Raw genomic sequence first — 23,518 nt, 5'->3', positions numbered from 1 at the left:
TTATTTGAGGAGGGGGAGGGGCAGAGGGAGAAGGAAAGAAAAGGAAACCCAAGCAGACTGCCCGCTGAGTGTGGAGCCCTACTCGGGGCTCAATCTCACAACCCTGAGATCATGATCTGAGCTGAAATCAAGAGTTGGACGCTTAACTGGCTGAGCAACCCAGGTGCCCCCGCCAGTGCACCTTTCTTTGACTGTCCTCAGCATCCCAGATCCCAGAGCATTAGGCACATGGCATTAGTGGTGGTCAGAGAGTCAGCAAATTGCTGGAAGCGTAGTACTAACTACCAGATCTAGATGTGGAGGCTGGTATGGGGGCAAGTGAAACTGTTAACTTGAGTCCAAAAACTGGATTCTGGGGTGAATCTGGAGACACGCTAGGCTGAAGGGAGTGATCACACTTAGCCAGGACTACAAAAGGGGTTGGACAGAGGCAGAAAACCATGCATCTCCAGGAGGAGGGTGTAAGCAAGATGGGGACAGAGGGTCCTGGAAGCGAGGAAGGGAGGGAAGAAGGAAGTAAGAAAGAGGCACTTGCATGCATGGATCCTCATTTAATCCTCATACCAACTGTGTAAGGCTGGTATCATGGATTCTGTTTTACTGACTTGGAAACTAAGGCTCCAAGAGGTTAAGTTTCTTTCTCAAGTTTGTACAGCTAATAAGTGGTGGGCAGGATTGGGCAAGGCTCCACAACCCTGCTCTTTCATATGCCCCTGGGTCCCTGTTGCAGGGCTGGAGGTAGCCCTCACAGACTTCCAGAGCGCATGGAACAACGTGCAGCACCACACAGATGAGATCAGCTCTGACCGCCTCCTGGTCCGCAGGGGCCAGGCCTTCAACATCACTCTGTACTTCAGGAACCGGGGCTTCCAGCCAGGCCTGGACAATATCATCTTCGTGGCTGAGACTGGTGAGGACCCTTGAGGGTTGTGTGTGTGTGTGTGTGTGTGTGGTGTATTTAGGGAGATTCTGGAGGGTTGAGAAGTTACTGCAGAGAGCCTCTGTTCTGCTTCCCTCCCAGGACCCCTACCAGACCTGTCCAACGGGACTCGAGCCCTGTTCAGCCTGACAGGTCATCATGGCCCCAGCTCGTGGATTGTCTCACTGGAGACCAACAGGGCCAGCTCCCTGGAGGTGATCTTGTGCGCCCCTCCTGTGGCAGCTGTGGGTCGGTATCTCTTGAAAGTTCATATTGACTCTTTCCAGGGATCTGTCAAAGCCTACCAGCTTGGGGAATTCATCCTGCTCTTCAATCCCTGGTGCCCAGGTAAGGCGGAGTGCCTGTGGGAGTCTCTTGTCTCTGCCCCTTTGTCAATGCCACAGAGAGCCAGGCTCAAGGATTTCTAGATCCCTATTTCCTGGCTACCAGAAACCTCCCACCTGCATGCACTCAGCATCTACTCCCAAGAACCAACAAACAGGGCAGGGAGAAGTTGCTATTTATTTACTTATTTAGAATTTTAAAAACATGAGCAAGTCATCTTTACTTAAAAAGAAAACTATTATAATTAAATTTGACCACTATTAACATCTACATTTACCATACATTTTTAAAGAGATTTTATTTGTTTATTTGGAGAGAGAGAGAGCAAGCAAGAGAGAGCACGAGGAGGGTGCGTAGAGGGAGAAGCAGACTCCCCACTGAGCAGGGAGCCCCAGGCGGGGCTTGATCCCAGGACTCTGCCAACACTTAACCAACTGAGCCACCCAGGCGCCCCACCATACATGTTTAAGTTAATTTAGTTTTTTTTTTCATTATAAGAGTAATAAGCGCATTGCATTGAATGTGGAATGAAGTAAAGGGAAAGAAAGAAGAATGAAGGAAAGAAGAAAAGAAGGAAGGAGGGAAGGAAGGGAGGGAGGCAGGGAGGAAAGTATAAGGTGACAAGTAAAACCTTATCACAATCTCCAACTTCCATCTTCCAGAGGAAAATCCTATTCACATTTTCTTGTGCAGCCTTACAAAAATGTTCTATGCTTAAATAAATACGTATTTATACACATATGTGTATGTGTGTGATTATATATTCATTCCACAAATGGGATTATATAGTACATAGCATGCCTTAACTTGCTTTTTTCATTCAATAATTCAATTTTGAATGTATTTTCCTATTAATATGTTCTTTTTAATGGCTACAATTACTCCACTGTTTGGATGCACCAAATGTTTTTAACTAGTCTCCTATTTGTGGGTATTTTGGCTGTTTCCAGTTTTTGTCTTAGACAAAGAAAGCTACAGGGAATAGCCCAGCACTACCTGTCCCACAATCCCTGTCATCTAAATCTACCTGGGGGCAGAATAGTTATACAGACATACAGACATGTTGTGGGCAGAATGAAGGACAAGCCAAGAGGAAAGAGTGGGAAGAAAGACAGGAAGAGTTGAGAGTAGAGAATGTGGCTGGTGGGCTTTTGGGCAGAGGCCAGACTTAACAGTCTTACTTCTAGCTCGAGGATGTCCCTTCCTCTTCCTCCCTCTTATCTACCTGCTCCCCCAACCTTATCCTGAGGGGGCCAGGTGAGTCGTACCAGAACCTGAATGGGATCTAGCATCTCCAACCACCTCCCACCACCCACAGCAAGTATCAATGAGTGGCCCAGAGCTCTCATCCATTAGCCATGTGAAAAGGCCCTGCCACTGGTCAAGGAGGACAGTTGTCTGTCTCTCTCTATCTCTCCCTCTCTTACACACACCCTCTCCTGGCCTCCAAGACTGTGAGTTTCAGACTGTACTGAGGCCTCCCCTGAACTCTGAGGAGGAAAGTGGTATCTATGGGGACTTCTTTTTTGTAGCTGTGCCCCATCCAGGTCCTGGGGAGACTCAGTATGAGAGTAGGGAGCCGTAGGGGCTGAAGTCAGGATCAGTGGCTACCCCATCAGCATGGCCAAGATACTGGCTGGGGAGCCCCACCCTGGAGCTCTGGCCACTGCTAGCCCCTGCTGTGAGGAGGGATGTGTGTGGTCTCAACCGTGAACCCTCAGGTCTCACCACACTGGTGCAAGACCTCAATAAAATGCACATCTCCCAGGGGTCCTCCTCCACTGATGTTCATGCAGGCTAAGTCTGAGGAAGCGAGGAGAATACTTTTACCCAAGTGTTTGGCAGGACTTCCAGACTGTTCCAGGACCTGCAAAGGGGACACCTGCTCCCATGGCCTTTGTTCATTCTCAGTTTTAAAAAGAGAATTTTTTATATCATGAAAGTAATACATGTTCATTCCAGAAAATCTAGAGAATACCAATAGGCAAAAAGGGAAAAAAATTACTATTAACACCTTTTAGAATAGCCTTCAAAATCCTCTGCACAAATATGTTTTTAACAAACATCAATTTATGCTGTAACATTATTATGTAACCCATTTAAACTTAATATATCACGTGTAGATTTCAATGCCTATATATATTTTGTAATCTTATATTAATAGTGTACAGAATTATGGTTATTTAACCAGCTCCCAAGAACCAGGCATTTAGGTTGTTTCCAGCTTTTCAGTGTTATAAACAGCACTCAGATAAACAGCTTAGCATCCAAATCTCTGTGTACTTCCTAAATACCGTCTTTAGATTAAATTCCTACAAAAAGAATGAGGAGGTTAATGTCGACCCCGAAATTCTGGTTTGCTCTTTTCCAATCGGGATTAGTTGAGTGTAGCAGAAAGATCATGGAATATGGTATCATACGGACTTTGTGTTCAAATTTCACTCTGTACTTACATGTGATTTGGACAAGTTATCACTTCGAGCCTGTTCCCTCAGTCTTGAACGGGGTCAGGATGTAAATGTGCTTTGCAAACCAAGAAATTCCACCAAAGGTAAATTTTTGCTATTCAACTTCATGTTTGTATTGAACCTGTGGCTAGTGTTGAGGGATTATAGAAGGTTGGTCTCCCCAAGAACCAGCCGCCTTCTGCCTCTGTTGGTGTCATCCAATGCCCTCCCCAGAGCTCTTTTTTTTTTTTTTTTAAGATTTTATTTACTTATTTGAGAGACAAAGAGAGCACGAGTGTGGGTAGGGGCAGAGGGAGAGGGATAAGCAGACTCCCCACTGAAGCCAGAGCCTGGAGCCCAGAGCCCAGAGCAGGGCTCGATCCCAGGACCCTGAGATCATGACCTGAGCCAAAGGCAGACGCTTAACCAGTTGAGCCACCCAGGTGCCCCCAGAGCTTAGTTTCCATGGGACTTTGACTTCTGGGGATGGGAATGGGGTGGGAAGGGCAAAATGACTTCTCTGCTTTGTGTCCTCCCACTTTGATTCCTAGAGGATTCTGTCTACTTGGACAGTGAGCCCCAGAGGCAGGAATATGTCGTGAATGATTACGGCTTCATTTACCAAGGGAACAAGAACTGGATCCGCCCATGCCCCTGGAACTATGGACAGGTGAGTCTCAGCCCTACTCTTGGCTCGTGGGAAGAGGGGAGCAGGAGCAGGGTGGGAGGATTCTCCTCATGCAGGGTCCACCCAGAACTGACAGACGGGAACAGTAAGGTGTGAGATGACATCTGGGAGCCAGAGGAACAGTCATAGACGGCTGGAAGGCGTTCTTTGCTGATCATGTCTTGTTTGGAATCAGGATCTAAGGGGGAAGAGCAGCTAAAGACAACCACCCTGGAATTCCGTTGAGCATGATGATGAGGATGAAGGGACAAGGGTGATGATGGCCATGATGGTGCCTGGTTTTTGTTTGTTGAATTGTTTCCAGTAGGTCCCCCTTTGCCTCTCTCACTTCATCCTCATCGCCCAGGCCACGGACCCTAGGATCAGTTCTGTCACACTGAGGAAACTTGTCCCTGAACATCTCAGCCAGAAGCAGGGCTGGCGAGCAGCGGTGCATTTCCCTCCCGGTTACCATTGCCTCTTTGTTGGTTTTGATCAGATATCTTTTTCATTATAAAACTAATACATGGCTATTTTAAAACTTTACAAGGAAACATTGCAAAAATAGGTACTTAGAGTATGAAGGCCATGCTAAGCACTTTCACCAGCGTGGTGTATGTTTCTCTACATTTTCTTTACTGTGCATATTCTAAAACATTATTTTATTTGTAAAAATAGCATCGTGTTCATCACAATGCTTTGCAACTCTTGCCTTAATGAAAGCCTGCCTCCCACATAAAGCTCAGCCTTCAGCAGGTGCTCCAGGAAGTCCAGCACTACGCCAGGGAAGGGAAGAGCGGTGTCTCTCAACACTGTTGCCGGGAGAAGACCAGCCCCAGCTGCCAGATGGCTACTGGCTGGGAAATCCTGGGGTCCGTTGTGGAGTCTTGTGTCCATTTGATATGGGTTCCTCTCCTGGATTTGCCCAAATAGAACTCTAACACATGTGGCCTCAGTCACACAGCCTAGGCCCCCCACGTGGCCATAGGCAAGATGAGACCTGGCAACTTCAACGAGCCCCAACTGACCTCCCCAGCTCCTCACTCAGCATGGACAAATGAGGATCTGGAGAGCCCCTGGAGACAGGAGCTTACCATCATCTGTGAACAACAGAAGTGAGCAACTGCTTCTTTCTGAGCCATGGATCCCTCCCTTTCGCCTTCCCTCTCATTCAGTGGACTTACATTGAATGCCTGTTGAGTGCCAGGCAGGGTGCTAGGTGCTAGGGATGTGAAAGTGAATTAAATACGGTCCCTGAGCTCACAGTGTAGTGGAGACTCAGGCACATAAGCAGTTCACTTACCATGCAGTAGGAATTGGCAAAGACTGAGATGAGCACAGGATGCTCTGGGAGCCTGGAGGAGGAGCACATGGTTGGGCATGGAGCTGTCAGGGAAGCTTCCTAGGAAGGGAGGTGCTTAAACTGAGTTAGCCAAGTGAAGGCAAGTGGGGAAAATATCACAGGCAGAGGGAAGCGTGAACCAAAACACAAAGGTGAGAAACAGTTTGGTCTGCTGCAAGGGTTACAAGGAATCTGGTGTTGCTGGAGCAAAATGTTGAAGCAGGAGGTACTGAGACATGAGGCTGGAGAAGTAGAAGGGGGCCAGATCAGGGAGGGTATTATGTGACTTATAGAGGAGGTTAGAGCTTTGATTCTGAAGGCCTAGGGGCCTTTGAACATTTCAAAGCAGAGAAGTGAACTGATGAAACTGTCCCCTGGGGAAGATGGGTCAGAGAGGCCTCCTAATCTTGCTTATTGTCCAGGATATTACAATATGGGAATATTACATGGGAATAACTGCATTCATTTACTCTCATTCAACCTTGGAGTTGAATGAATGGAGTCCCTACTATGTGCTGGGTACTGTGCCAGGTCTGGGGCATAGAGTTACAAGAACAGCTGGAGAGAAACACAGCATATGCTTAGGCAAGGAAGACAGAACTTGGCTCCATCATACCTGACGCTAAACCAGGCTTGGGTTCAGGGAAAGCCTCAGATAAAATGGCACGCATGCCAAGCCCGAAGGACAAGTCAGCCTGCCTTGGGTGGGAAGTTTCCATACCTCACATGCTATTAGTCATTCTAGAGCCCGAGTCACAGGTGCCAAGGCAAGCTGGCACCAGCACCTGAGCAGTAGTTGCCAATGATGAGCTGGGTCAGCAGCTGGAGGCAGAAGATGAGGCAACACAGTGTTAGCAAGAACATCCCATGGGTTCCAGGAGTGTGAGCATTAAAGGCGAAGAGGGAGAAAGAGACTTTTTAACCAGTCAGATTATTGGAAAAAACTCCAGGGACTTGATTTGTAGGATATGCATACTGGGTGGGTTGTAACCACAGAGCACTGAGACCCTGCACCTGCTCAGGAGGCAGTTCGTGTCCGGGCTACTGGACACAGTTACCTTCCAAATGGGTTTGCATTCCACAAACACACTCTATTGGAGAGCAGTGTGGCGTAGGTCATGAATTTCTTTCCATATCTACATGTGCCAATCATGGGCGTTCTGCCTCTCTGCATCCCCCCCCTTGTAGTTTGAAGAGACTATCATAGACATCTGCCTGGAGCTGCTAGACAAGAGCCTGAACTTCCAGATCGACCCAGCCACAGACTGTGCCCTGCGGGGAAGCCCCATCTACATCAGCAGGGTGGTGTGTGCCATGGTGAGCTGGGCTCTGGCTCTGCCCACCCAAGGTGTGTCCAGGGAGGGAGGAAGGAAGCCATGTGTGGGGTGGGGGTGCGGACTCACAGTGGCCCCCTGCAATGGGAGGGATGAAGAGTCAAGAGCAGGGGCCCTCTGGCAAGGCCAATTTGGCTGTGACTGGGGAAAAAATCTAGGTAACAGGTTTTCTCAGCTGAGCTCTGAATTCGCTGGGTGGGGGCCATCACCTCAATTAATTCCAAATTGCACGTTTTAGGGAAGGCTGAGTGTAGCTCTGGTTTGGGAAATGATCTTGTCTTTTCGAAATTTCCTTTGCTCTGAAGTATTTTTAAGAGCTCACAGAGCCGAGCTCTAGCATTGCATGGGGTAGGTAGAAATAGAATAATAAATTAATTAACAGTGGAGACAAGTCAGAACGGCCGACTTCCCACCCCGACCCCTTCCCTAGCAGGTCTGGAAATTCCCACGTGAAATGAGATCAAAGAGTCCGTTGTGTCTCAGGCCCACAGACCTTGGGAGGCAGCCCACACATCACATCTTGCTGAGGAAAAGGACACTTCTAATGCATCTACATATGGTTTCTCTTCAGATCAACAGCAACGATGACAACGGGGTGCTCAATGGAAACTGGAGTGAGAATTACTTAGACGGCATCAACCCTGCGGAGTGGACGGGCAGTGTGGCCATCCTGAAACAGTGGCATGCCACAGGCTGCCAGCCGGTGCGCTACGGGCAGTGCTGGGTCTTTGCTGCCATCATGTGCACAGGTAGGGAGTGGAAAGGGCCCCATGGAGAGAACCAAAGTGTACTGGCTCATGTCATAGCCCTCTGAACCACTCTCGTCCCAGGCCTGCCCAGGTCCCACCAGGGAAGGTTTCGAAGGAAGCCCTTTCTGTAAAACTGCCTCATTACTGGCTCCAGGCTTCATGTGTCTGGGCTTATCTTAGAGGATGGTTCTGAGGTAGAAATTGTACCCTTCCCTGTTCTTCCTTTGATTTTGGACAACCTAAGAGCCTGGCTAGAAACTGTCTGGTCCAAGACGGGAATGAGATGAAAGACCAACTAATTAGAAAACTTACAAACTGATTAGTGACCTTTCTGAGCCTGGAGAGTGGTCTTGACATGGAAGGGAAATGTGCTTCACCGTGGTGGTGTGGGCCATGGGGTCAGAGCAAGATGGCGGTTGAAGTAAAATGACTTTGAATATGGAGTTGTGTCATGTTCAGCAGGTCTAGAGGCCTGACTCAGGAAAGGGAGATAGGTGACGGAGGAAAATGGGAGATCAGTTTTTTCAGATAGGGAGTAGATGCTACACTAGTAGAAGAAAAGCTAAAAAAAATGTATGGGGGGTGGGGGTGCCTGGGTGGCTCAGTCAATCAAGCATCTGACTCTTGATTCCAGCTCAGGTCATGATCCTGGGGTCGTGAGACTGAGCCCTGAGAGATGGGCTCTGTGCTCAGCAGGGAGTCTGCTTGAGATTCTCTCCCCCTCCTTCTGCCACCAACCTCCATGTGGCCCCACCTTCGCTTGGGCTCCTGCGCTCGTTCTCTCTCTCTCTCAAATAAATAAATAAATAAATAAATAAATAAATAAATCTTTTTGAAAGTTAAAAAATAAAATCAATTAAAAAATATGTATGGGAGAAAGAAAGCAGATGGAAGTTGATTTGTAGGTGGCAAGAAGGCAAGCAGAAGAAAGGGGGGGAGTGGTGAATCTTGAGAAAACTGACACCTGGAAATGAGTCACACGTTAGAGATGGCAGGAGGAAGCCTTCTGCCTCACCTGGGGCCCAGCTTGCTACTGGTCCTGACCCTCACCCTGCCCCCCATGCCTAAGCCAGCTCTCAGCCTCTAGGCATGCATATGTGTATACTTGACTTGGGTCACAGTCAGGAAATTCTTATTCTTGTTAGCTGGGGAAAGAGGCCAAATAACAACTTTTGCTCACAGGACTCTCTAGTCCACCCCATGGAGGCCAGCTTAGTGTTTATTGCAGGCTCAGCCTTTCATGTAGAAAGTCCCTATATGACAGGGGCACCTGGGTGGCGCAGTTGGTTAAGCATCTAACTCTTGGTTTTGGGTCAGGTCGTGATCTCAGGGTCATGGGATTGAGCCCCACGTCAGGCTCTGTGCTCAGTGTGGAGTCTGCTTAAGAGTCTCTCTCTCCCTCTCCCTCTCCCTCTGCCCCTCCCCACTGTGTTCTGTCTCTCTCTGAAATAAATGAATCAATCTTGAAAAACAACAACAACACCAAAATTCCCTGTATGGCAAAACCTGGTGCAGTCTGTGTGCACATGTGTGCTAAGCCCATCTCTGGGCTCTTGGAGGAAGCCTAGGGACCTCCCCCGCTCCAGCTGCTGAGGAGTGAGCACCAGGCCCCTGGCCAAGGGTACATGGAGGTTTCTGTCAACACCCCCAGAGAATGACTTCACATGGGTTGATGAGGAAGAAGTCCTGAGCTCTTCCTCCTCTGCAGCTGCAGAGCCTCGCCTTGATTTGGAGGCTTTGACTGCCCAGGGATAGGAAACCAGGAATTCAAGAGCTTTGATGTTCAGAGCCACAGAGACATGGGTGAACTGGGATGTCTGAGTCATCCAGGGAGCAGGCACAGGACTGGCAGGCAGAGAATGGATCATTCTTGTGCATGATAGAGAGGGAACTTTCCTCTGCATGGAAAAACCTAGAAACTAATGGGCTGGGTGTGTGTGTGGAGAGGGAGAGGACCAGGGTTTTGGGTGTGGTTGTCTGGAACTGGATGATGAGAGGGGTGCAGCCAGTGAATGGAGATTATGCAAGGAGAGCAGGCCAATTAAAATGTTTTTGAGAATCATGGCCCCTTAGTGACCTGGGAAGCAAAGGGTTGGGCAAAGTGGGTCAAATGTGGCTTGATCCACCTGTAGCTCAGGCAGCAGCAGCCTTCCCCAAAAGGGCCAGCATTGTGTATATTAATAAATATATCTGTTTGAAAAACTCATTTATTCATCCAGCCACACTTATTGAGTCTTTATTCTCGCTAGGCAGTGTGCTTTTAAGTACTCTTGGATACAAAGACGGGAAAGACCCAGCCTTTTTCCTCCACTAAAAGTTAAGGATTTATCAAATTCCTTAGCTCCATATAGCTGTCAAAGCACATTTATTTATTATCAAATTCCTCAGCTCCATATAGCTGTCAAAGCACACACTCACAATAGCTGTCATTTACTGGGGACCTCTTTTGTGCCAGGCACTGGGCTAAACTCTTGACAACCTAGAACAATGGTGAGGCATGTGGACTCTGGAGGTAGGCTGCTTGGGTTCAAGCGCCAGCCCTACCATCAGTTGGCTGAATAGCCTTGGGCAAGTCACTTAGCTTGTGCCCCAGACTTATAATGGAGGAAGTAATAGTACCTACCTCGTAGGGTTATTGGAAGTATTGAGGGAATTCATATATGGAGAGGGCTAAGAATAAATAGTTTCTGGCTTACAGTGAATGTTTAGTAAGTACAGCTAGGGTCACCTCGTTTGATCCCCCCAAATGACCTTGGGAAGTAGGGTCTATCATCATCAACTTCACTTTGCAGACGAGGAAACTGAGCAGCAGGGCCAGTCCCAGGTGTGGCAGGCTGTGAACACTAGGCTGTACTGACGGATAAACCTCACCAGCAGCTGCCATTTACCCAGCATCCTCTGGGCTTCAGGCACATGCTGGGCACTTTCACTCATGACCACCTGCAAAGTAGATATCATTACCATCATCTTACAGATGAGAAAACTGAGGCTTGAAGTGACCAAGTGACTCTTGTCTGACTCAGAAATGCATTCTCCCCTCTGCAGCACTGCCTCTGTTCAGAACGGCCTTTTTAAACATCAACATATTAACTTCAACTTCCTCGAGAAAAATCACCAAAAGGAAAATTTGCATGCATCAAAGATACACTTATAATTTTTGAACGGGCTTTTTCTTTGACATTCATTTAGTTGGCTGTTATTTTGGGAATTTCAGACAAATCTCTGGCTGGGCTGGCCACCCACAGCTCTTAGTCATCAGGCTTTTCCTGTTCTGGCCATCCACTCCCTGTGACCGGGAACCTGGAGAGAGTTCCAGCAGGTCCCCCCCCTCCACTGGCCATTTGTCACGGTTCTAAGGCTGGTTCCTTTACACTCTCCTTGCCCTTTTATTTATGTATTTATTTTTATTATGTTCTCTTTGCCCTTTTAAACTGCACTTTTTTTTCCGTGTCCCAGGGCGGACTAACTCACAGTGCCCCAGTACTATCCCTCCTCACTGCGGTTCCCAGAGCTGGGGTGGGTGTTAACTTCATCACCATGTCTCCCTCTCTCTTGCCACTCTCCATGTGGTCTATCTTTTGTTGTGCAGAAGCTGCTCAGTCAGCCCTCAGTTCTTCTTCAGAGGAATTGCTCTATAAATAGGTGTAGATTTGGCATGTCTGGAGGAGCTGAGTTCAGGGTCTTCCTACATCGCCATCTTGGACCGGAACTCCTTAATTGTACACTTTACAAGGGTGAATTTTATGGTATGTGAATTATAGCTCAATAAAGTTGGGGTTTTGTTTTTGTTTTAAAGTCAGACATCCTAGGAAGGTGCCTGGTCTGTTCCTGCCCACAGCTGCATGGGGTGGGGACGGGGGCAGCAATGACTTGAAAGACATGAACGTTTACTGTGAGCAGGTCTATGGGGCATGATCCCCTCCTCTGTAGCACCTGGGCCCAGGAGCCATGGTGGGAAGGGTGGTGGGAAATGAGGAGGCTGTGTTGCTCGGGCCTGGGCCCTCCTCCCTTCACCCAAAACTACCCCATGTGTATATCTTTTGTATATTGGATCCCCTCTTATGCCTTGCCTCGCAATGATCCTCTGCTTAAAACTTTTTTGAACACACCTGGGCTAGATGCCTATCTAAGACTGTCTCTCACTCAGTTGTGTAGTGGCCTCTATAAAGTACCTCATTATCTTCATTTGAATACAACTCTTTTTTTGGGGGGGATTCCAGCTTTTTTATTTTCCCCCTTTTACACAAAACAAAGTAGAAGAAATAATACAAGATTAAAACTGCAAAGAGTTAATTGGTAGAACACATATACACAAAAAAATCCAGATAACAAGATAGGCTTATCTACAATGAGGAAACACATGTAAAAATTAAGGTAGTTTGTAGTTTTCATAGGAAACATTAAAAAAAAATCAAACATATGCTACAATGGGTGCCACTGTTAACAGTAATATTGAAGGGGAGAAAACACTTATTAGGGACAGATATACCACAAGGTCCAGCATCAGTGCAGTAAATTCACAAAACTATATTACAGCTAGTTAATCAGAGTTTAAGAACTGTTCCCAAATGTCACATTCTCGGCCCTCAGAGGTTCATGCCTACAGGTTTCAGCTATTCTAAATTTCTAGCTACTGAGAGGGAGAATGATTCTTTTTTTTTAAATTTTTTATTGTTATGTTAATCACCATATATTACATCATTTGTTTTGGTGTAGTGTTCCATGATTCATTGTTTGTTCATAACACCCAGTGCTCCATGCAGAATGTGCCCTCTTTAATACCCATCACCAGGCTAACCCATCCCCCTACCCTCCTCCCCTCTAGAAACCTCAGTTTGTTTTTCAGAGTCCATCATCTCTCCTGGTTCGTCTCCCCCTCTGACTTACTCCCCTTCATTCTTCCTCTCCTGCTATCTTCTTCTTTTTCTTTTTTCTTAAAATATGTTGCATTATTTGTTTCAGAAGTACAGATCTGTGATTCAACAGTCTTACACAATTCACAGCGCTCACCGTAGCACATACCCTCCCCAATGTCTATCACCCAGCCACCCCATCCCTCCCACCCCCGACCACTCCAGCAACCCTCAGTTTGTTCCTGATATTAAGAATTCCTCATATCAGTGAGGTCATATGATACATGTCTTTCTCTGATTGACTTATTTCACTCAGCATAACACCCTCCAGTTCCATCCATGTCGTTGCAAATGGCAAGATCTCATTCCTTTTGATGGCTGCATAATATTCCATTGTGTATATATACCACATCTTCTTTATCCATTCATCTGTCGATGGACATCTTGGCTCTTTCCACAGTTTCGCTATTGTGGACATTGCTGCTATAAACATTGGGGTGCACGTACCCCTTCGGGTCCCTACATTTGTATCTTTGGGGTAAATACCCAGTAGTGCAATTGCTGGATCGAATGGTAGCTCTAATTTCAACTGTTTGAGGAACCTCCATACAGTTTTCCAGAGTGGTTGCACCAGCTTGCATTCCCACCAAGTGTAGGAGGGTTCCCCTTTCTCCACATCCCCGCCAACATCTGTCGTTCCCTGACTTGTTGATTTTAGCCATTCTGACGGGTGTGAGGTGGTATCTCATTGAGGTTTTGATTTGGATTTCCCTGATGCCGAGCGATGTTGAGCACTTTTTCATGTGTCTGTTGGCCATTTGGATGTCTTCTATGGAAAAATGTCTGTTCATGTCTTCTGCCCATTTCTTGATTGGATTATTTGTTCTTTGGGTGTTGAGTTGGATAAGTTCTTTATAGATTTTGGATACTAGCCCTTTATCTGATCTGTCATTTGCAAATATTTTCAGAGAGAATGATTCTAAGACACTTTCCAAGCAGTTACAAAATCTCTGTAGACCAGAGGCCACCTATCGTCGCCAAAAGTCTGCTCTCCCCAGCAGCCCTTGCACTCTTCAGAGAGAGAGATCTAGGAAAAAAGTCAGATGCCAGCATAAACACCACCTCCTGTGCCAAATCTCTGGGGGCCAAAGCAGCCAGCAATTACCTTCAAATAAGAATCTTGAGGCTTACCTTCAAAGGCTTAGTCTGGTCTCGAAAAATTAGTAGGCTAAGATTATTTTCTACTGAAATGACTCTTGACTAAGTATAGGAAGACTTCTGTCCTTTATTGGCTGGTGTTGGAGTGAAGGTCATAGACCTGAGTCTTAGCCTATTATGTACTTTAGTTTCAGTCGGCTGAAAACCTGAAATTAAAAATATGCGAAAAATCCTAAACACAAACTTCTGGAAGCCTGCTGTTAAAAAGCCTCTAAGGATCTACTAACTTGAAGTCTAAGAGCAATGAGAGACGAGCTCAAAGCCTGTCATATTCCCCATTTGGGAGGAAAGATCAATGTTTCTTACAAATTACTAAGTTTTTCACAAGGCAGAAACCAGTACATACTAGGGCATGGAATTGGTTTCATTTTATTCCAGAGGATTCTTCTCCCATTGTATAGAAACAGCATGAGGAATGAATCTTAATTGGTCTCTTCATTGGAAGTGGTCAACTTGGTCTCTGTATTCATGAAGCCAGGCAGTTTAAGCAGACTGTGGAAGCAGACAGTAGAACCAGCTTCCTGTAGCCACAGACCACTAACTTGTATCTAGCTAAAGCAAAGATCAACTGGAACAATTAATTATCCAAAGTCACAGTTAACTGTACTAAAAGGTGAAGTTCACCACTATATTATTTTAAAGGAAGTTGCCTAAAAGTAAGAATGCAATTAACCTGGGTGGAGAAAAATCAAAACAAGTCGTACTCACGAATGAGTTGTCCATATAGGCCAACTGATGAGAATGCATCCAGCTACACTTCACATGAAGACACTATGCATAAAGCCTTACTTGGCAAGTCTGAATTTCTGTGCACTAAGGGCAAAAGAGGGAGAGCAAAGAGCTACTTCTGTAACATTTTAGTATCCAGACAGCATAACAGAAACTGTTCCCAAGGACAATGTATATGCCATTCATTACACTGAATAAAGCAGATGCATTATTCATTTTTCTTTTCTTTTTGTTTGAGGAGCTTATTTATCTCCCTTTTGGCCATTCCAATGTACTTCAAAATGATTCCATGCTGGTTTAATCCAGGAAGCAACAGTAAGAAAGTCACTATCAGGTAGGTGAGCAGCAGGTTGTGGACTTGCTGTCCCACCCAAGCAACCGCAGCAAGAGAAACGATCATGGTCATGAAGTACATTTTAGGCTTTTCTTCCTTTAGTGTAAAGAGGCGTTTCCACCAGCCCACAGCTCTGCGTCGAGTTTTTACCAGATTGCTACAAATTTCATGGAATCTTTGCTGTTGCTCAGTGGTCCATTTATTGGAGCCAAAAATTCTAGGAGCTAGAATGGGAACAAGGTAGTCAGCCAAGCACAAAAACATAACAAAACAGGAAACACCGGACAGAACAGATGGATCTAGATAGTAGATAGTCAGAAACACCAAAGAAACCACACCCATGACGGCAGGTGGAAACCAGGCTCTTTCCCATCTGAGGACTTTATCAGCCATCAGCATCACTTCTCCCCATCCTTGCAGCTGCTCTTCCAGACTTGCAGTCTCTGCAGCCAGCAGGTTGGTGCTCCGATTATCTCCCTCCGCCGTCGTCCCTGAGGTGCTGCCTTAGCGGACGTACACCGGCCCCCAAACAAGCTTTCCACAGAGACCCACACAGCGACCCTAACCCATTTGAATACAATTCTTATTCTCATTGTTTTTACTGAGCCTTTAGCTCTCACAAAAGGAACCTCAGCCAACGTCCTTGTGCATTATTTTGCCTCAACCTTTGGCTCAAACACAAATCTATTATTCTCCATTGATTTATGAGACATCTTGGATTGTGTGGAATGTTCCCTTACCAGGTTGTGGATTAATATATGTCTGGCACCTAGAAAAATACCTGGCACATGATCAGCTTTACATAAATGTTAGCTATTATATTTGGTCATACTGATACTGTTTTAATCTCAGCCTCTTGGACTCCAGAGGTCTTGCTGGGTCTCACTCACAAAGTGTTTCTAGTCATCCCCTAAAATTCAGTTCCCCATCATCTCCATCACCTTTTTTACATTATTTCCTTCCTTTGTTCCATGGAGTGTTTAGGGTTAAATTAATCATATTCCTCATTTCATAATATTTATAACTGGTCTGCTTCAGGCCCCTTTTTAAAAAATTAATTAACTAATTGGTTTTTCCTCACTTTTGTCTTATAACCTGTTCCTATTCACCTCCCCCCATGATAGGGAAACATTTTGATGTATTTAATATGTGACATTGTCTCTGAAAGTGCTCTTACAGAAGAAAGAGTATATTGTTATAGTGCAATATTTTGTCCAAAATTTCTTTGTTTTATATATTGTATTTTTCATCTTTAGAAGTTCCATGGGATCATCTTTCTATCTTCCATTTCACTTCTTATGTTCATGTTTTCCTTTACCTCCTCTTGAGCATATTTATAATATTTAAAATAGCTGTTTTAAGGTCCTTGTCAGTTAATTCTATCATCTCTGTCATTTCTAGATCTAGTTCTATTGATTGACATTTTTCCTGGTTATGAGTCATATTTTTCTGCTTCTTTACATGCCTGGTAATTTAAGTAGACTTTTTTTTTTTTTTTTGAGAGAGACAGAATGTGTGAGCAGGGAGAGGGACAGAGAGGGAGAGAGAGAGAGAGAGAATCTTAAGCAGGCTCTACGCTCAGTGTGGTGCCTGATGTGGGGCTCGATCTCTGATATCATATCCTACATTGAAATCAAGAGTTGGACTCTTACCCGACTGAGGCATCCAGGTGCCCCTATAGTAGACATTATTTTTTAGAGCAGTTTTAAGATTCATTGTCATTGCAGACAATCAAGAACAGTTCTAATATGACCTTGTGAAGGTATATCTGAAAAGTCAAGACAATATAACCATCTGAGTTTAAGGAACAATTAAAGGCATAGGAGGAGAAGATACTTTTACCATTTGGAAGCTTATGTGTCCAGGGAGAAATTAAAAGATGCTAAATATCACCACATTTAAATGCCATCACTTCAACTCTATTAGCTGAAACTTTGACTGTATTCTTCAGTATAAACCATGGAAGTGTGGCAGCAAAGCTAACCAAACAAATTTCAACAAATGGAACTCTAACTTTCCACTGAATTCTCTTCTAAATGGGAGCCACATTTCCACATGAAGAGGTAGGAGGAGAGCAGGGGAGGCAAAAGAACTGGTGAGAAGCTTTGCAGTCAGTCCTGAGACGGACTCCATGTTTTAATACACCACTGGGATGATGTCCCTCACCAGTCGAAAATGAGCTGTGCTCTTTGAGGACAGGAATGTCTTTCATTTTTGTGTATGCATCTAACCCATTGCCTGGTTAATCTCAGGGGCTTGACACATATCACTGAATGAGTGCTGAATGGTTGAGAGAAGAGGCATAGTAATTCATGCTGGGAGTGTGGTGTGTGGTGTCTACCTTGGGAACCCTGCAGCCCTTTCCCGATTCAGATATCTTGTCCACCTTTGTCTAAGCATCACTGTGTCAGTATGCGTGCATGTGTGTGCACACACAAACACACACACCTCCCTTTTACGAAGGACTCAGCTCCCACAAAATTATCACCATAAGAGTCATCTGAATCTCAGGTCAAACTGTGACTCACTAAGACTGATAGTCTGCAGAAATCTTATCCACAGGTTAAAGACAACTCATGTCAACATAAATTTAATGAGCATCTATTCTGTGCCCAGCATTGTGCTGGAAACAAAGAAATGCAAGAAAAATGTCCTCTATGAGTCCTACTCTGGGTGGATTTGTGATCTGGCTGACAAGATAAGACAAATGCAGGAGATCACAGAGAGTTCCATCCAGTGATAAAATATGCAGCACAGGTGAGAGCATGGGAAGGGAGGCCAGTGCGGCATGAAGTAGGCAGTGAAAACTTCACAGAGAACGGTGCACTGAGAATGAGGTGTTGCCGGGATGCCTAGCGAAGTTGCAGCAGTGGTGTGGCTTGTCGCTAGAAGCATGGGGATGCTTTGAGATCAGAGAAACGTGGGCTTAAATCCTGCCCTGGCTCTGCCATGTGACCTCAACCTCTCTAAGCTTCAGGTTTCTCCTCTTTAAAGTGGGGATAACCCCAGGGTCGTGGAGATGGTTTAATGAGATCATGCCTGTGCAGTGCTTGGCACCGTGCCCGGCACTATGATGATGATGATGTCGTCGGCTGGCAAGGAAGATAAATGCAACTGGGGATGTGTTTAGAAGCAGCAAGGTCTCCATACAGGCTCAAGATTCAAATTCAGGAGTTGTGGGCACACAGGGAGAGATGAGTCCATGAGACAGGACGAGCTCTTTGTGGGAGGACAGAGTAAGCAGGACAGAGGGAGCAGGAGCCCAGGAAAAATAGATGTTTATGATTTCCTGCAGATCGGAGCACTGTTAAGCTCCCTTCGTGTGATGTGGAAGCTAAGGGAGGCCTCACTCCCCATGTAAACAACCATTCTAGCCCCACCGTGGCCTCACTGGGACAAGCTGTTGTTCCCCAACCCAGGCCTCTCACAAGCCAAGAAGAGGAACGAGTGGGAATGGATCAGGGCAAATCCATTACCACTCAAAGCTTATGCTCGACTGACAGTCAAGCTTGATCCCCAAAGCATAGCAGTCATTACAATAGTGCTGTGTGTCAAGTCAGAAATCACCGCAACGGGCAAAGGATTCATGAGACACTCATTCACCCATCTAGCAACGAGGCACCGAATTTCTGCAAAACAGGTCTGGCTCTGTGTTGTTAATGGCTGTATAATGGTAAAGATGAATATTACACAGGAGGGCCAACTAGCAAACAAATCATTACAAGCTGTGTGCAATGTCTACTAGGGAACTTCAGAGCGCTGTGAAAATAATGACCTGTGTTCAGGTGGGAAAGGTCCATCCAGCCTTGTTGAGTAGGAGCAGATACCACCACTGACACTCCAAGTGGCTATTTGTGAATTCATCAGTCAGGGTGCATTTCGGACGCTTGCCTCCTGCTCTCCCTGCCCACCCTCCTTGGCACGCCTTCTCTTATTATCATAAGTGGTACCCACCCTCCTGACTGTAATCTTAGCATAAATGTGTTCAGCACAATGCTCCTGAGTCACCTGAATGCTCTTGCCTTACTCCTGTCTCATGTTCCTTTAGTGGCAGCTTTTCCAAACTTCACCCTCCCCTCTGAGGCTGTCCTGTGTTACCTCCACCCACAATTCACTTGTCAGCTCTCCTCACTCCCTGCCCTCATTCCTTAGCCCTGCACAGACCTGCCACTCCAAGAGAGCTCCAGGTTCCCCTGTGGGCTTCTCTCCGCTCCGTTCCAAGCTGTATCCAGAGATGTGTCCCCACCCTGACCTGGAGAGGATTTGTGCCAATATTTGATCACATAGGAAAATGCCTGATGTGTTTAATAAGGTGAAAATACTAGAGCGCTGAACGGTGTGCATAATACTGGGATGTGGGCTCAGAATTGAGTATGAGCTCAAGAGTGAAATTAGGATTTGAGTGATAGGTCTGCAACTTCCCAGCTGTGTGACTTTGGTCAAGGTTGCCAACTTTTCTTAGCCTCTGATTCTTAATCTTTTAACATGAGGATAATAACAGCAGCTTCCATGTAGAGTTGTCCTGAGGATAACTTAGCAACATGCCTGGTGGGTATTATTATTATTGAATTATTTTTATTATATTATTATTGAGTGGGGTGACCTGCCAATGCTGGACGTGAAGGGGGAGGGTCCCCGGAGCACTGGTGGTAGGACGGGCTGGGGGATACTGCTGTACGTAAAGAGTGCAGAAGGGGGGAAATATGGCAGGGGACAAAGCAAAGAAGTTGGCTGGCAAAGGGAAGAGATACCTCCTCAGGAATAAAAGCAAGGGTGTACCTCCTTTCTAGAATTTCTCTATCATGTACAAACTCTCAATTTCTAAGCTTTTGTTACAGTTTCCATCCTTTTCTGCCTTCCTTTGTGATGCTTTCCTTGATAAGTTTCCAAGACAATACACCCACGGAGAAGGGGGAGTCCAAGCCACAGACCTCTTTGTCTAAGAATTTGATGGTCTGAGCCAAAATTCTAGCTATGTGGCTTGAAGATGGAGATTCATGGCCAAGAGAGAAGTGAGACCGCGTCAGGCCACTGAGTCTTGCCAAAGGAGGTGTGCCTGTCCCCTGCAGCTTGCAGGCAGGAGAACTCACAACTTGCTTGGCCTTGGCATTGCTTGTCTGAGCAACCAGAAGCCCAACCTTTGCCCGGAGTCTCTTCCATGAGCCCCAGAGAGGAGCTCAGGAAGGTGGGGAGAGAGGCTGGCAACATCACCAACCCATAGCCCCAGACAGCTCCTGACCGGTCCTGCAAGTGCCAAATGAATGGTTTCCCTGGGCCCAGGGAATCCATAGGATTCCTGAATCCACAGCCCACAGGAGATTTTTTTCTCTTTCTGCAGTGATGAGATGCCTGGGGATCCCCACCCGTGTGATCACCAACTTTGACTCTGGCCACGACACAGATGGAAACCTGATCATAGATGAGTATTATGACAACACGGGCAGGATCTTGGAGAATAAGAAGAAGGACAGTGTCTGGTGAGAGACAACCTCTCTGTCTCCTTCCAGGGCAAACCCCTTCAGCAGAGAGCGGGGCAGCCTGCGCCCACAAGCGTGCTGCCCCCTCGTGCCCCCCTCCCTTTCACCAGTCCCAGGGCTCTGGATCCCCAACTCAAAGGCTGAGACGCAGCTGAACACAAAACCGATTCTGAGTTTAGGATCCTCACATTCCAAGAGCTTTTCCCCCTGGCTGAGGTTTCCCTCTTTGTCATCTCCTTCATTTAATATCAGCCTGTAGCTCTGGCCACAGGCGGGCCTGAAGCCTCACCTCCAGACACACCACGACTGGCCCTGTGAGTCAGCAGCACACACAGGAAAGGGCCTTGAGGATGTTTTGGAGGGAGTGAGGGAGAGATTTTTAACTTCAGTTAGTTCTAGAAGGCTTCACTCTCTATTCACAGAAGAAAGCTATTTTCTGAGCAAGTCAAGGTTCACACAGGAGGAAGAGCTGCTACAGAGGTTTGAAGGCCTAGGGTGCACTAAATCTGTCTTTCTACTTAGCAGGCCATTTGCCCACCGTCCCCTGCCTTGCTCTGCAGAGAACACAAGCACCACAAGCTCTCCCTTAGCTTCATTTGACACTGACTCCTCTGGCTTCTCCTTTAGGAACTTCCACGTGTGGAATGAATGCTGGATGGCCCGAAAGGACCTCCCTCCTGGGTATGGAGGTTGGCAGGTGCTGGATGCCACACCTCAGGAGACGAGCAACGGTGAGACTGTCCGGAAGGCGGAACACACTCCCACAGACACTGCCCTTGCCCCTGCCTGACCCCGCAGCAACGGCCCACCGTGGCTCTTCTGTTCTCCTCAGGCCTCTACTGCTGTGGCCCTGCCTCAGTCAAAGCCATCAAAGAGGGAGAGGTGGAGCTGAACTATGACACAGCCTTTGCCTTCTCCATGGTGAATGCTGACTGCATGTCCTGGCTTGTCTACGGAGGGAAGGAGCAGAAAATTCACTGGGACACGAATACGGTTGGCAATTTTATCAGCACCAAGAGCATTCAAAGTGATGAGCGAGATGACATCACAGAGAACTACAAATACATAGAAGGTATGACGGAGCCAGCCCCCGCCGGAGAACAAGTCCTGGGGACATCCTCCCAGCCAGCAAGGGAACCAGACAGAATCTGAGGGACAGAACCCAGGTCCACTGTCTCCTCAGTTTTAAGGTCCCAGCTGAGATGTTCCCACTGCCTCACTTGCTTGTGCCCACTGCTACCCCACATCCCACAGGCCAGTGAGCAACCTCCACAAGATGTTCACATTGACCATAGGGCCACTGACAGGCATCCCATCAATAGTATGTGAGTCCTTCACTCTGCCTTCCTGAAAAGTTAGCCTCCTTCTCAAGATGGGAGGGGATTTAGTAAACCCCATCCTATTAGTTAATTTAATGAATTTCATTTAACATATCGTCTAATTAACTTTGTTTTATTGAGTATTTGGAGGACAATCCAGACCACCAACCAGCACCACGGCTAATATAAGGCCGAATGTTTACTCCAACACCTACCCCCTGCAGAGGATTGGTCTGAGGGGGGCAGGTGGGGACCTGGCAGGGGCTTCTTACTCAAGTCAGCAGGGGTGAATAGGCAACTAAAGTAGTCAGGCATGAACTAATTCCCAAAATTTGAGAAACACCAACCACTAGGTTCAACCACCAGGGAGCCAAGTGAAAATATATGGTCTATGAGGGCCAGAAGCTGAGTGAGGGGCAGGAGCTGAGCAAGAGTGGATCAGGAAAATAGGGGAGTGGCAGGTAGCTGAGCAGTTGCTGGGAGTGCTGGGGAGTAGGTATCTGTGGTTTGTCTATGTGGGCCTTTGGGACCCACAGAGAAGCTCCAGAATCTGAGCCTAGGAAGGGGTTTTACACAGTGAGAGGCAAGCATTGAACACAGCCCAGGATGCTGCTCGTCATCCCCTTCACCTCCATCCACTCTGGGGTTATCTTGGTGGGGTGCCCAGAACAGGTCCTGAGGCAAGGATTCAAGTGCAAGTGGTTGATCTGTGAGGCCATCCAGGAACTAGTGGAAGGAAGGAGAGTGAGCAAGTGAGACAGGGGAGGGGAGGAAGCCAACACAGGGTGCCTCGTCAAGCCCCTTAGCAGCACAGGCAGCTGGAGCTCAGCTCCTGCTGGGGAGCTCTGTGAGTGGGGTTGCCAGGGAAAATACAGGATGAGTAATTCTTTCATCTAACCATGTCCCAAATTATTTGTTGTTAATCTGAAACTCAATTTAAATGGCCCTGTATTTTTATTTGCTAAATCTGGCAACCCTATCAGGGATTCAGTATCAAGTGTAGAACACCACCACAGATTTATCCTACCTAAGAGGCAAGGGGGCTAGGCTATTTATCCACCAACTCCTGTCAGTCAGGGATTGACTGACTGACTTGATACCCCAAGGCCTTCTCCTTGGGGTATCAAGTCCCTAGCACTTTCAGCCTGCTCCACACATAGGCTAAGGCAGCTCTGGTAGTGAAGAAAGCCTCAACAGAGTGGAAGGTACTAGAATTTGGAAGTAGGGCATGTGGGCACTGAACTGGAGAGCGCTAAGGGGATGTGGGGAGGCATTGACAGCATTTGCTAGAGGTCCACGGGGTTCCACTGTATTTTGGGGGGTTTGGAGCTATATTCCTGTGGGCCTGAGGGTGCTGCTCAGACAGGCAGTATTTGATCTCCTCCCACTCAGCCTGACAGGATCTGGGGGTAGAACAGACCACAGGCGAGCTAAATCTAATTCACATCTCCCTGGGCACACTCTTGCTGAAGCAGATGCCTTGAGCTCCTCTTCTGCCTGGAACCAGGCTTAGAATAACCCCCAGAGCAAGGGGATAAAAAGTGCCTCTGCCTGGGGAGGATGTGGGGGCAGACTGAAGGGGTGGGGACAGACACTGGGGACAGTGAGTGCTAGGTGAACACATCTGCTAGGATTATTAGGGAAGCACGGGTGAGTATTCCTGCCACAGTACCACCCAGGACCGAAGCCAGGCCTCTCTGGGAATTCAGCTTGCTTGAATTTTCTTTTACTTGCTTTTCCTTTTTTTTTCTTTTCCTTTCCTTTCCCTCCCTTCCTTCCTTCCTT

At 46.9% G+C, this 23,518-nt stretch overlaps 1 protein-coding gene and 1 pseudogene across 1 annotated transcript in view; one reads left to right on the top strand and one right to left on the bottom strand.

The window, feature by feature from the left end:
• Positions 1-585: 585 nt before the first annotated feature.
• Positions 586-23,518, top strand: part of TGM5 (transglutaminase 5) — a 27,734-nt gene continuing 4,801 nt past the window's right edge. Inside the window, exons 1-8 of the mRNA XM_025883758.2 lie at positions 586-910; positions 1,022-1,267; positions 4,263-4,381; positions 6,909-7,037; positions 7,626-7,803; positions 20,276-20,414; positions 21,042-21,145; positions 21,247-21,486. Coding sequence (XP_025739543.1) covers positions 586-910; positions 1,022-1,267; positions 4,263-4,381; positions 6,909-7,037; positions 7,626-7,803; positions 20,276-20,414; positions 21,042-21,145; positions 21,247-21,486 — 1,480 coding nt within the window. The remainder of the gene's footprint in view (positions 911-1,021; positions 1,268-4,262; positions 4,382-6,908; positions 7,038-7,625; positions 7,804-20,275; positions 20,415-21,041; positions 21,146-21,246; positions 21,487-23,518) is intronic.
• On the bottom strand, positions 14,228-15,429 carry LOC112832955 (ADP-ribosylation factor-like protein 6-interacting protein 1 pseudogene; annotated as a pseudogene).

Source organism: Callorhinus ursinus, unplaced genomic scaffold (assembly GCF_003265705.2).
Source record: "Callorhinus ursinus isolate GAN/ISIS: 27379988/994484 unplaced genomic scaffold, GSC_fseal_2.0 scaffold25, whole genome shotgun sequence".
Taxonomy (NCBI): Eukaryota; Metazoa; Chordata; class Mammalia; order Carnivora; family Otariidae; genus Callorhinus; species Callorhinus ursinus.
This window is presented reverse-complemented; position numbering and strand designations above follow the sequence as displayed.